A 13,038-nucleotide genomic window follows, 5' to 3' on the forward strand; every position below is an offset into this window, starting at 1 on the left:
TTTTATGAGGTTTCAATTTTTCCAGCTTTTGTGTTGTTTCAGTGACGGCAGTTGGGCAACTTACTCCGCCTAGGTATTATTTTGCTGATTTATTCATTGTTGGATTCAACTTATTTTATTTGACTTACTTATTTATGAATTAACTTATCGAATAGGAAAGGTTGTATTCTTATTTTTGGTGAAAATCTTATGACAAAATCAAAGCTTCAAATACATGCAGGCGCGGATCTAGAGGGGGAATTTTGGGGATCCAACCCCCCCCCCCCCCCCCGCTCTGACATTTTCTTATAACAATTATATTAATAATAATTACGTATATGTCCCCCTCTCATTCCTGGATCCGCCCCTGATATAACTCAGCTTGCTTCCACTTTCCCAAATTTCTTTCTTTGAAAAAAATATGCTCAGGTTTTGCCCCCCCCCCCCCAAAAAAAGAAATACCAGTTTAATAAAACATCTTTATCAAAAAAATCTCTAACATAGGGACGGATTCAGACGGGATTGACAAGACAATCATCAACAGCTCTTCAATCAATCAACAAGTCAACATGCAGCAAGTGGATCGAGCCACAATTTGCAAGCGGTGCCGGGCGGTCACCGTGCTCAGCTTCCTAGCACTTTTTTGTAGCAGCCCCCTATTAAATCTGCAAATGACATGTTGATGATTTTGCTCATCAATGTACGTGCTGCATGGTACTCCAATCTGGGACATAATATCAAAACCTCAAATATCATCCAAAAAATCTTGATTTAAACAAAGGCATCACTGTGACTTAATGGACATAACAAATAATGCGTTTGAAAAAAAAAAAAAAAAAAAATAATGCGTTTGTTTAGAAATGTCCTTTCATGTACTCCGTAGTTGGTTTCTCCCTCCACTGTATGTGTTATTCTTCAGCGTGCATCAAGCGGGATGCGGATTCGTAATCGGACCTTTAATCCGCCGGGTTAATTGTTTTTTCAGAGTCGTCTTGCATGATTTAACTTTTGTCCGTTTTTTTCGGCTCGCTGCCACAGTTTCTCGTAACTGCTCATCAAAATGTTTGCTGACACTATTCTTATTGTGTTTATATCGGTGTGTACAGCTTTGCTGTCGGAAGGTTTGTTGAAAATTGAAGTTCAAAATCCAATTTTGTACTTACAATTTACGAAGTGGCTATCGTTACGGCACTCGTTGTTTAGCGCCCTCTACGATATTTTTTTGGTGCGCACGCAGGTATATAATTATTTGTTTCCACACGTTTTATCGAGCAGTGCGCCAGCTCAGCCGATAGAGGGTAGGATTTTGCACCGCGAGGTTGCGGGTTCGGATCTCAGTTTTGCACTCGAATTTTTTTCCTTTTCTAACCTGAGGCTTTGGAGGATTTTTTTTAAAAGGGAAATAAAGTCCGAATTTCATAAAGTTCAAATTCACTTTTTTCCTTCTAATTTTATATTTTCTTGTCACGTTTTTTTATAAAAGTTGCCAGGTTGCAGTCTACCGTAACGATAGAAAATGGGAAATGCGTTACGGCTGCCGTAACAATAGCCACTGCGTACAATTTTACATACAATGACTTAAGAATAAGAAAATCGAAGTGGCTATCGTTACGGCAGCCGTTGTTTAGCGCCCTCCACGTTTTAGCGAGCAGTGTGACAGCTCAGTCGATAGAGGGTAGGATTTTGCACCGCGAGGTTGCGGGTTCGCATCTCAGTTTTGCACTTGATTTTTTTTCCTTTTCTAACTTTTCCTTTTCTAGGCTTTGGAGGATTTTTTTAAAAGGGCAATACAGTCCTAATTTCATATCGTTCAAATTCACTTTTTTCCTTCTAATTTTATATTTTCTTCTCATGTTTTTATAAAAGTTGCAGTACTACCGTAACGATAGAAAATGGGAAATGCGTTACGGCTGCCGTAACGATAGCCACTGTTTAAGAAAATGTCTTGACTCTCCATAGACTTTGTATACAACCGCTGAAGTCGCATCAGGTTGCAACATTTTTTCCTTTATTTCTTTCCTATTTCATGCAGGAATAACGTATGTACTTGTATACCGAACAGAGACCTACAAAAAGTTGAAAGCTGAGGTCGAAAAGCAAAGCAAGAAATGTAAGTAAAACTGAAACCAAATAAAAGATTTATATTACATGTATTAGGGCCTACATCGATGAATATACATACATATCCCAATAAATATGGAGAGCCTGACTTTTGACAAGGCTCCAGCAGATTTTTCTTGAACTTGGAAGTCCAATAATAACAATAATAATAAAAGTGTTAGCATGTCGTCTGTTTTGGAATTGATGACAAAAATAGAGCAATACGAAGGAGGAATTCAAAAATAAACAAAACATAAAATTTAACACAATTTGTTTGTATTCAGACAATCGTGTATCCTGGTGACGGAACAGCTGATTGTAATCTTTGTCACTCAGGAATTTGTTTGCTTTTATTTTTCATTAACAGTGGAAAAGACGAAAGAGCAGTATGGTGAGGTCAGTGACAAGGGACAGAAAAAGAAACTAGGTGAGTAAACTTAGGGTCTTTGCGTCCGGTGGGTCAGTATATGTTTAAGAGAAATACTTCACATTTCTACATAAATAGTGGTCCTGCAAAAATAACTTTCCAGCTATTTAAATTGGAGATAAGGAATTTTCTGCAACATTGTTTCCATAGAACGTCAGGAGGAGAAACTTAAGAACGACAGCAGAGACTTGTCCATGGTGAAGATGAAATCAATGGTCGTCATCGCCTTCACATTCACATCGCTCATGGGAATGTTCAACTCCATGTAAGTAACAACCTGAGAGTGAAGCTAAGTGGTTTTAATCTGAAGCCTAAGACTAGACTGTGGTACGTGTCCATTTTTTTGATGAGACTGACATGTGCCAGTCTATTTTCTTGTATTGCATGTTTTCAGTACCTCAAGTTTTGGCACTCTTATACACAGTACTGAGAGTCCCAAATTTTCAGACTATCCCCACCCCTAGGGCAACATTGTCAGTTTTTTTGTACTGAAAAAGACATAAAATTGTGACAAATTCTTGATTTATAAAGGGTTCACTGGATGGGGGAGGGCGACATTTGACAGGTAGGCCTATGTTTCAAACCTCACACACTTGTGAAATTAAATTGAAAATGAATGCTAGATGAAGCATTGTATGACTGTTGACAGCGTTGTCTTTTGACCTTAGATTTGATGGGAGGAATGTTGCTAAGTTACCATTTGAACCAATCTCCTGGCTACATGGCATCTCCCATCGGAATCTTCTCGGCAGCGATTACACGGACTGCTCCTTCATATTCCTCTACATTCTCTGCACAATGTCCATCAGACAGGTAGTCAAGGAAAATCCAAACTTCCAGTCAATTTTCCATTCATATCAAATTTGTTAAACCATTTTTTTAAAACTGGATTACCCATAACCACAACCGAGGAATAAAATGTCAAATTTTCTGTCATGCTTTAAAGCAGCCTTGCCTTGTTATCATTACTGCCTTTATTCGTACCTCCTTGCTTTTGTTTACACTTATTTGTATTGTTTCATGACTTCTTATACTTGTAATCTTGTCTCCTCTGGAGTTACATTGTCATATTCTCTGCATATGTTTGTTGCAAATCTTGGCCGAATAAATAATAATAATAAAGGGCCCATGCCATGTATTTTTTTTTATCATTGAAAATGCACCTTTGTGTCCCTTTAACCTTATTTTCAATTATTTTCAAGGGTATTTTAATGCCTTTTTGGTTTCTATGCTAATGCATATTTCCATATTCATGAGCAAAAGTGTTGATGTCATTTCAGGCAGAAACCTTAATGTTACAGTTAGTTCAGCACCGAAAGTTGTCAGAATTTTGGATATTTTGCTGCCATAACTTTTTCTTATCTGTGGTAACTTCTTGTTGTGTCAGTGCATGGCAGTAAGCTAATGAGCAAACTTTTCACACACATGTTTTCAATGAGCACATTTTTGGGTTCACCATTTGAACAGAAAACCCCTGAACAGTGTCTTCCTGAAATGACATCACAGCAACAGCGCCCTCAGTTGTCAGGAAAAACATGGACAATTTTAAATGTTTAAAGAAGTGTGCTTTTCAATACAATAAACCAAAACGGGATGTCAAATAGTTTTCATACATTTAAGAGAAGTAAAAAGTTGCACAAAATATGTTCCTAAGAAAAATTACATTTCATGGTCCCTTAAAAATGCATCAATGCACTCGTGTTGTTTATCTTCACAAACATTCGAAGTGAAACCGACATAATTTTTTATGCCATCTAAATTTTATTCCCAAAAGCTTATGGATAATGTAAATAAAAAAATGTATCTTCAATCAAAATTTAATATTTTTTTTTTTTCATTCTTTCTTGCAGAATATCCAGAAGCTGCTTGGGTTTGCACCGTCTAGGGCCGCAGCCAAACAATCTGGAGGATTCTTTGGACAGCAAATGCAGACATCAAAATAAATCAACTACTCTTTATTTTCTGCACAACGGTGAAGCTCTATTGTAACATGTTTTCTACAGCAGTGAATGTTTACTTCAACCTTTGAACTTTGACATGAGGTCATTTGGGCCTTCTTTCCATATAACACCCGATAGGATTTGCATCATTTGTGACCACTGAATTTTAATTACGTCTTGTTTTTCATATCTGTGACCTCGAGATACTGAACATGCCGTTTCCTTTTAAAGTGAATTTGTGGTAACAGGGTTACTGGAATTCATGTATTTATTGCAGTTTGCACTTGGTCATGGGGACTGCTGGCTCATTTTCAGGTTTTACATTTGCCAGCTATTTGTAGTTTTCTTTAAATGTGAAGTTCGTGGGTTTTATTTGGGGGGGGGGGGAATTTTTAAGATGCATCACCCTCAATATTTTAGTGTCAGTTGGCAGGACTCGAGTAATTGACGAGAAAATTAGATAGTGATATTCTCCATTGTTTAACGTTTAAAATTACAATTGAAATTTTACACTCATCCATTTTCCATTTAAAAAATATGTACTCTAAACGCTGTTTAAGTAATAAAATTTTGCAAGCAGAAAATGATTGAAATGGCTACATTAGTCTTTTAATAATTACCCATACATGTACATATATAAAGAGATAAGGTGGACATAAAATGTGATACAAGTAAATAAAGTGCCGTTTATTTACACTTTTCATTAAATTATAAGAAAATTTGAAAGTACAGCAATAGAAAAATGGCAACCCCAGTCAATTATGTTTGAAATATCCAGAAATGCATCAATAAAAATCAAGTCTCTTCTCAATTAAGTACCAATCAAAATTATAACCAAAAAATTAATTTGGGGAAAAAAAACAGCTCAAGGTAAAGACATTTTTGCTCGCTCTCCAAGTTTTCCTTTCCCTGAATTTAAATTACTGAAGAAAAGAAAGTTCTGCATCAAACACAACCATTGCTATCTGCAAACAATTTTCAGATTTTGCAGACAAAAAACTTTAGGCTTTTTAAGTCAATTTAGCAGTACTTTATACCTATTTCAGAACAGACTCAAGTTAATACACAAAGGAGAAATAGTGACCAACCCCCAAAACACTGAAAATCATTAATTTTATAAAAACAAAATACCTGACTTTATTTTCCCATTTTTTTATTTCACAAAAGCTTTCAGTAACAAAATAATTGGTTTCCTTAATACAGTGAAGCATGGAATTTTCATTGCTTGAATTACAATAATTGTACATGTCATAATAATGCACAAGTATTTACAGTGAACATCCATCTTTATCAATAACTTCCCGCCACCACCAATAAATATGAAAATGTAGTTAAACTACCAAACTAGCTAAGATCCAGATTACCACGGATTGTCAATTAATACATAAGAACAGGTTAGAGAGAGAGAAAAAAAAAAACCAGAACTCTGCTTGGCAAAGTTGTGAATAATCAGAAACAAATGCAAACAGCCTGATGACATTGAGGGCCTTTAATTTCATATCTGGGACGAGCTCCGAACAAGTTGCGGACACTGTATCGGGTATAAGTTCCAGGATTCTGAACAACTTCCCAGCAATCTTCCCGCAATGAAGTTATCAGTATGAAGCAGTTGCTCATGAAAGTTTCCCCGGAACATGTCTGGGACAAATGCAGAGCTTCTTTCTGACGAAAGTGAATGATTCTACCTGCAACTTATCCCCAGCTCATCCTAGATACGAAGTGAGGTGGACCCTTCTCTCACGATGGAAAACTGGTGGGACTGGCACAATACATAAAACTTGGTATTACTGTGCAACTAAAAATGTAGACACAATTTTCCTTATCACATACTTGGAATTTAGTTGCACCTTGTGAATCTTGCTTGTGTTTCTTTTCAAGAACTAGCTTGAAGTAAAACAGTGGAGTAGGCACTGTTAAAGTCACAACAGCTTTGGAAATTGAGCAGACTGTGCCGTTAAGTTTCATGATCCAATGTCTTTGATGAATACCACTCCACGTCTGTTCTTGTAGAGGTCTCAGTTTTGATTGGTACTCTTCACAATTATTGGAACTGTAGATAAACAGATGCAAAATGTGAGGGTACATGTAGGTGTTTAAGTTAAAAATACACTTCTGACGTTTTTCACTTGGGACTACAAGCAGACAGAATATAGATTGTCAACAACATGGCATTTTGAATAGCAACGATATTTGAGATTTCATTTTCAAATTTCATTTTAAAATACAGTCTCTTGCTGTAAAACATTTTCATCACTGGAAAAAAAATCTTATACATGAATAAGAAAAAAAGATATTGTAAAGTGCATTTACTTACTAAATATAATTAGAAGAATCACCACGACCACAATCAGTAACAGAAGTCTCATCTATGGAATGAAAAGAATAAAATGAAAATTCAAATAAGTGCAGTTCATTTCCAACAAAATCGCACGTTTTGTGAAACCAAAATCTGAATCCAACTTGATCCTAAGGCTACAGACAACTCTTGTTGTGTGTTTGAAGACAACTTGGATAAGCCAACCATTATCTGTTCATTATCCTCACTAAAAGACCAGACTGAAAACTCACTTAAGGTTGACAAAAACAGTGGGAGATATGGCATAGAAATCAGTATCGAGAAAATGAAGACCATGGTATCTGGCGGAGGGGAGCAGATCGATGTGTGCATAAGGGACTTCTACCTAGAACAAGTGGCAGAATTCGTCTACCTTGGTTTTGCTCAAACAGAAGACGGCACATCTCTCAAGGAGGTGAAAACACGAATTATCAAAGCTGCAGCTGCCCTAGCCAAACTGAAGACGATACGGCCTGACCGTAACATCTCCATGCCATCCAAACTCCACCTGCTTAGATCTTTGGTGATCTCAGTGTGTCTGTGTGCAGCAGCATCATCGGTGAATGCCGAGACCGAGAAACGAATCAACGTGTTTGAGCTCAGTTGCTACCGAAGACTTCTCAACATACACTACACGTCCAACACCACCAACATCAAGGTCAGAGAGCTGGTCGTCCAGTACATCGGACGCCAAGACAGCCTGCTTAGCTAAGAAGAGGATCTGGATTGATGACATCAAGGATTGGACGGGATGGAAGATCGGAGACCTGATCTGCTTCGCGGAGGACAGAAAAGCATGGTGCCACATAGTCAACAGTTCAGGGTCGCCCCAATGACCGCAGGCTGCAGGACATGATGATGATGACGATGATGATCCTATTTCGTCCGGCAAAAATTACCCTCAAGTGCATAGATGGTATCTTCCAAAACAAGTCATATGTAGATTTTGTAATATAGTATCTCGCCAAGCTCTTAATCCCCTCAATGAAAATCCCTAAATAATTTCACAGAACGGGATTATCTCTCCATAATCCAGACTAAATCTCATTTATCCTAATCTCTTACCTTGCACTCTTGCCACCAGAAGTGTGATCTCAAGCCTTTAGCACTGACCCTGAACATGCTGGCACTGTAGGCTAGATCATCTGAGATTGAAAAATAGATACAATTTGAAATCATCAAAATAAAACAAATGTTTCCACTTGTTACAGTACATTTTTGTGATGGATTTTGTAATTTTTTGTAATGGATGTGTAAAATGACATTGTTTGAAACTTTGTTTCCCTCAGACGTAACCAATGAATTGTTCGCCTTGGTGACTCTTTATTGGAATCTGAAAGACATTGTTATCTCCTGCCATCAACTTGTCAAACTGTGTCTGGTCGTAACCTTAGACATTCTCATCTTCTCGATCTCCCCCGTTCAAGGACCCAGAGGTATAAACAGTTACCGATTCCATTCATGGTCACACTGTTGAATGATTGTTCTTAATGTGTAATTGTATTTTTAATGCAATATTGTAGTAACAATTTGTTTGTAAGCCAACTTTTTCTGTTTTATTTCGTCATTACTGTTTTACTCTTGTATAAATTTGTTTTTAACTTGTAAATCAGACATTGTTAGTCTTTTGACATGCTGTTTGATATTCTTGTGTAATAAACCGTAATGAATGAATAATGAATGAATATGTAAAGTCTAACCTTCACTATTCACGGACAAACAAGTTAGCATGTCTGAACATACATGGATATTCTGTATAAATTATTTCTCAACAGATATTAAATATGAGGGTATAGTATGAATAATTACAAGCACAAAGCAATATATTATGTACATGTACTTTAAAACCACATGTGCAATTTGTAAATAATTTTCGGATGTGGTTTATCTGTTGAAGCAATCAATAGGCAATTTCTTGTCCCGTATTTTGCCCTTGTTCAACTATACTTATCTTCAAATTAGGTTTTGCCCTTCACCGACGTTTTAAACACTGTATACTCAGTGTGTTACCTCCCGAGTGAAAGTTGGAAAAAATACTTATCTTATTTTTCCAATTAGACTGTCATTTGACACAATATTTATTTTATCTTATTTTGGAGAGATGACTTGTTCTCAAAATCAGAAAGAACAAAATCTTCAAATTCCTCCAATTTTGTTCCCAATTCCAATGTACTTTCAGTTGGAATGATCGTACAGCGTCTTATCAAACATAAATTACATCTACTTTTTTCAATCACTGACATTTGTCATTTCATGTTCACTTAACTTTTTGTGCCAAGGATAGTTTATATTACTATACCTCATACATATTCATGATCGAGAGCCGAATTCTAACTGGTCCATTCATCATCACGTGCCAGATGCTATTTTTGTTGTTTACCAAGCGCGCACGCGAGGTTTCAAGCACAGGTTAAATACGAAAGTGTATAAGACTATCGCACTGGTTACCATTGCGCTAGTCTACTACGCATTGGCTTTACAAAGCAACCGTGGAACTAGCGCACAGGGCTAGTGGGCATGCGCGAACATTGCCTTCGCAGCATGCAGCAGCTACATGAAACAATGGGGCACACGCACAACAACATTTTGCCCAGAAAACTTACGCGTAACTTCATGAAATTTGTGAATATGTATGAGGTTTAGTAAAACAAATAAAACATGGTTTAGTTTGGGTGGATACTGGATAGTCGATATTAGCTCCCCTCGGTATTGGAAGTTGACAGACTTGTGCAGCTAGTTTGTCAACTTCCAATACTTCGGGGAGCTAATATCGACTATCCACCCTCAAACCATGTTTTATTTTGATCTTGTACATCAGACCTGATTTCTCTTGCAAATCTTCTAGTCTCTCTCCTCTGTCCAACACCTTGCCAATGTTATCATGCATTATGTCCACCACCTCCTCCACTTGCCTCTGTACACTGTAGAGGGGAAAAATATAAGCAATGAACATTTGTTAAATGAAAAAAAGAACACGAGTGATAATCAGGAATTAAAGGGAACTGGTATATTCTCACAACATGTAAGAACTTCAAGCCATTACTTTTAATACTATTTACTTACCATCCAAATAATTTAACTCAATACAAATGATAAATCTAGGTTCTAGAACTATAAATGCTTGTTTGATGTTTTCAAGATTTTACAGTGAGAAATAAAAAGAAATTCATTTTAGATCCTCCAAAAGTAAGTTTAATGAAATTTGTGAATACAAACTGTTGAATCTTTGGATCCTGCTGCATAACCTTCCTTGAAGGCGGAGTTTTGCCTCCAAAGAAATCCTCCTCGTCACTGACATCGTCATGGTACTCCCCTAGGAGATTCTCCTGTAAAGAGTGCAAATTAAATTTACAGATCTGGAATAAGTCTGATTGTCTGCGCTTCACATCTTTATCAACAATGGTAATCATTCATTTAATACATTGTTGTTGTCTTCAATATTTCAGAAAAATGTTCATATAGAATGCATACTTGTCTTCACAATTATTTTTATCATCATAATCATCATGAAATATTGATTATTGAATTTACAATATCATCGTCGCTATCATCAAAAGTTATTAAAACAGCAGGCCCAGACAGTTATGATGCTCAGCTCAGTGAGTCGATTTACCATCGTCATCATGTAGGAATAAGAACACAATGAAAACTTATCTGAAACTTTTACAAATGTAATATTACTTATTAATACATGTATTAGTACAAAATTAATAATAAACTTGCAATTTATTCACTTTCATCATGTTCATTCATATTCATTCATTCATTCATTCATTCATTCATTCATTCTTTAAATTTTAATTCCTTTAAACTCATTTATAGTCAATAATACCTTTTCATGTTCTTTAGACTGTTTATAGTCGGACTCTCGTAATCGCCGGTTAAACTTGGGTGGCATGATGACTCACTTCGCGATGACAAAGTCAAAAAGTTGATATTCTCCGTGTCATTTGGATCGATGCTCTTGCTGAATTTCCTGAAACAAGAGACGCATTGTTTTATGAAATTTAGTGCTCATGCCGCGCCATCGCAAATAAATACACATTTTAATTACGATAACCCTTTGTTCAACTTACCCAAACTAATGCAGACCCTGAGTAAGAAAAATCTCAATAAAGTGGATTCTTGAAGTCAAACATTTTATTTTCAGTGATTTACACAAGTCTCATGACAAGTCTCCTCCACTCTATTTTTGTAAACAGCGCCACCGCTCGTGGAAAGAGATCGTGCATGAGGTTGTTTATAGCGCCCTCTGTTGTGTAATTCTGGGCCATGCTGTGAAATTTATGAAAGTTGCAACTTGCACTTGCAGTACAAAAATGTATTTCTTCCCAATATATTGCGTTTAAATTCAACAGGAAAGACAAATTTGGGTAAGCTACAACTTTTTAATCGAAAAAGAGGAAAGATTTCCATATAAGAAATTCACTAATTTTCCTCTGTATTGACTAACAAGCCTCCAGATAGCAATTTCATGTCATCAAAGTCAATTTGAGCAGTGAGAAAATACAAGCATTTTCTTAGAAAACACTTAGAATTTTTCAGTCCAATCTCATAGGGTTTGTACACAGGGTGTTGAGTGAACTTCGTTTATGGAAATCTTTCCGAAAAAGAAATATCTGGAGGTATAACAGAGTGTGGAAAACACAATAGAAATGGAATTAATCAAAAATTGTACTGAACTAAACTAGTGATCAGGTGGTGATGTAAATGATCAAATTTGTATTAAAATTTAAATTGTGCCTAGATCGACTATCGTGCGGTGCCCCAAATTCGCGCTGCCTAATATTCGCGCAGCCTAATATTCGCGCAACCAACTTTCTCGGCTCGTATCTTTCTTCACACAACACGGACCGACGTCAAATCACCGTCGATGATCGATCGTCACATCGCCTATCTTCTCAATGCAGTTAATGAGTTATGCGGAAATCAAAAGCTTTTCCGAGAAGTAATTTGAAAGAAATAAAAGAGAGAGTCAATTATTGCCGTACTGACTACAGACTAGATACAAAATGTAACATTGAATGGCCCAGAAAACTAAAAAAACATCGCTACGAATTTCCAATCAGTGTCACCGTCCAACCCCGAAACGTGAAAGACAACTTCGGTCGACTTTCACTAAACAACAGAGGGCATAATCAGAATTAAGTAGCACGAAATCACCAATACGACGTGCGCCTTATAATATCGCGTCATTATTTTTATGATCTGTTTCGCTGAGATGCAAATTTCGGTACCAAGTTGTTTGCTGGAATGAATATGCTTTGAAAATTTTCTGTCGGAATAAGACCTAATCGTAATGTTTAAAGTACCCAAAAAGTAGGCAAATACCTATTTTTTTTTTTTTTTTAAATGATGTGTATCATGCAACCATGTTTCAAGGCGGCATGATCGGCCATGGTATGGTCGACCGCGTGCAGGCTCGCGCGCCTGTATAATTGATTAATTGATCGCAGGTGTATTAGAATGAGCTATAAATGCCAGAGAACATTGTTATACTAGAAAGGGTGGTGGTTTTGTTATGTTTTTGATGGAGGGGTCATTTCAAATATATTTGTCCATGTACTTAAAAATATAGCCACGGCATACTGTTGCATATGTTTCTATTTTTGGAGAATCTGTATAAATTTGTAAAATGTTATGTGATTGGCACATGGTTGATTAGGGCTATGGCATTTTAATAGTTGCAAAAACATCATTGCAAATCTCTGCCTGTCATTGCATGCATTGCCAGTTTAAATGTTCAAGCGTGCTAAAGGTTCAGGGATCGAATCCTGCACTGTGTATTTGGAAAGAATGTTGCATCCTGACGCCACCTCTTTGGTAATCATATTTCATTCTAGTTTTTGGGACTTATTACCTAAACTGTTTTCTGTGATATAAGCAGGAAAAATCACTTTATGTGTGTGGAGTGATGTAAATAGTTCACTAAGAGTACGATACCATGTTGAATATCAGCTAGATATAGTACATTCTGTGAGCATGATTGGTGGGGCTCTGTTGAAGTTTTATTGAGATATTTAAGTTACTCCTGCAACTAGTACATGCAGCAATGTCAAGTTGTCTCAAGTCGTTTTTACTTGGTCGAATTGTCTGACATCCCGCAATTTTTTTTCCTTGTTCTCTCTGATGTAATAATGTCCTTTACTTTTTAAGTTTTTTAATCAAATCGTTCTTTAAATTTTAGTAGATTTCTAATTTTTTTTTTTTTAATCACTTGCTTTAGAGAATTTTTTTTAAAGGGAAATAAAGTCCAA

General features: G+C 36.5%; 3 protein-coding genes across 5 annotated transcripts in view; 2 read left to right on the forward strand and 1 right to left on the reverse strand.

The window, feature by feature from the left end:
* Positions 1-913: 913 nt before the first annotated feature.
* LOC119734314 (calcium load-activated calcium channel-like) lies at positions 914-5,033 on the forward strand. Its single transcript, XM_038207748.1, has 6 exons — positions 914-1,100; positions 2,012-2,089; positions 2,447-2,506; positions 2,657-2,771; positions 3,175-3,319; positions 4,357-5,033. The coding sequence occupies exons 1-6, from the start codon at positions 1,040-1,042 to the stop codon at positions 4,447-4,449; spliced, it is 552 nt and encodes a 183-aa protein (XP_038063676.1). The 5' UTR covers positions 914-1,039; the 3' UTR covers positions 4,450-5,033.
* LOC119734315 (vesicle-associated membrane protein 4-like) lies at positions 5,030-10,986 on the reverse strand. The gene is made up of 7 exons (XM_038207749.1): positions 10,858-10,986; positions 10,614-10,757; positions 9,998-10,107; positions 9,602-9,702; positions 7,847-7,926; positions 6,761-6,812; positions 5,030-6,496 (listed from the first exon to the last, which is right to left on the reverse strand). The coding sequence occupies exons 2-7, from the start codon at positions 10,677-10,679 to the stop codon at positions 6,462-6,464; spliced, it is 444 nt and encodes a 147-aa protein (XP_038063677.1). The 5' UTR covers positions 10,680-10,757; positions 10,858-10,986; the 3' UTR covers positions 5,030-6,461.
* A 60-nt stretch (positions 10,987-11,046) lies between these two features.
* LOC119734311 (nuclear pore complex protein Nup214-like) overlaps positions 11,047-13,038 on the forward strand; it is a 32,011-nt gene continuing 30,019 nt past the window's right edge. For all 3 annotated transcript variants that reach the window (XM_038207741.1, XM_038207743.1, XM_038207744.1), the window contains exon 1: positions 11,047-11,154. The gene's annotated coding sequence lies outside the window, so the exon portion shown is untranslated. The remainder of the gene's footprint in view (positions 11,155-13,038) is intronic.

Source organism: Patiria miniata, unplaced genomic scaffold, assembly GCF_015706575.1.
Source record: "Patiria miniata isolate m_02_andy unplaced genomic scaffold, ASM1570657v1 HiC_scaffold_27, whole genome shotgun sequence".
NCBI lineage: Eukaryota > Metazoa > Echinodermata > Asteroidea > Valvatida > Asterinidae > Patiria > Patiria miniata.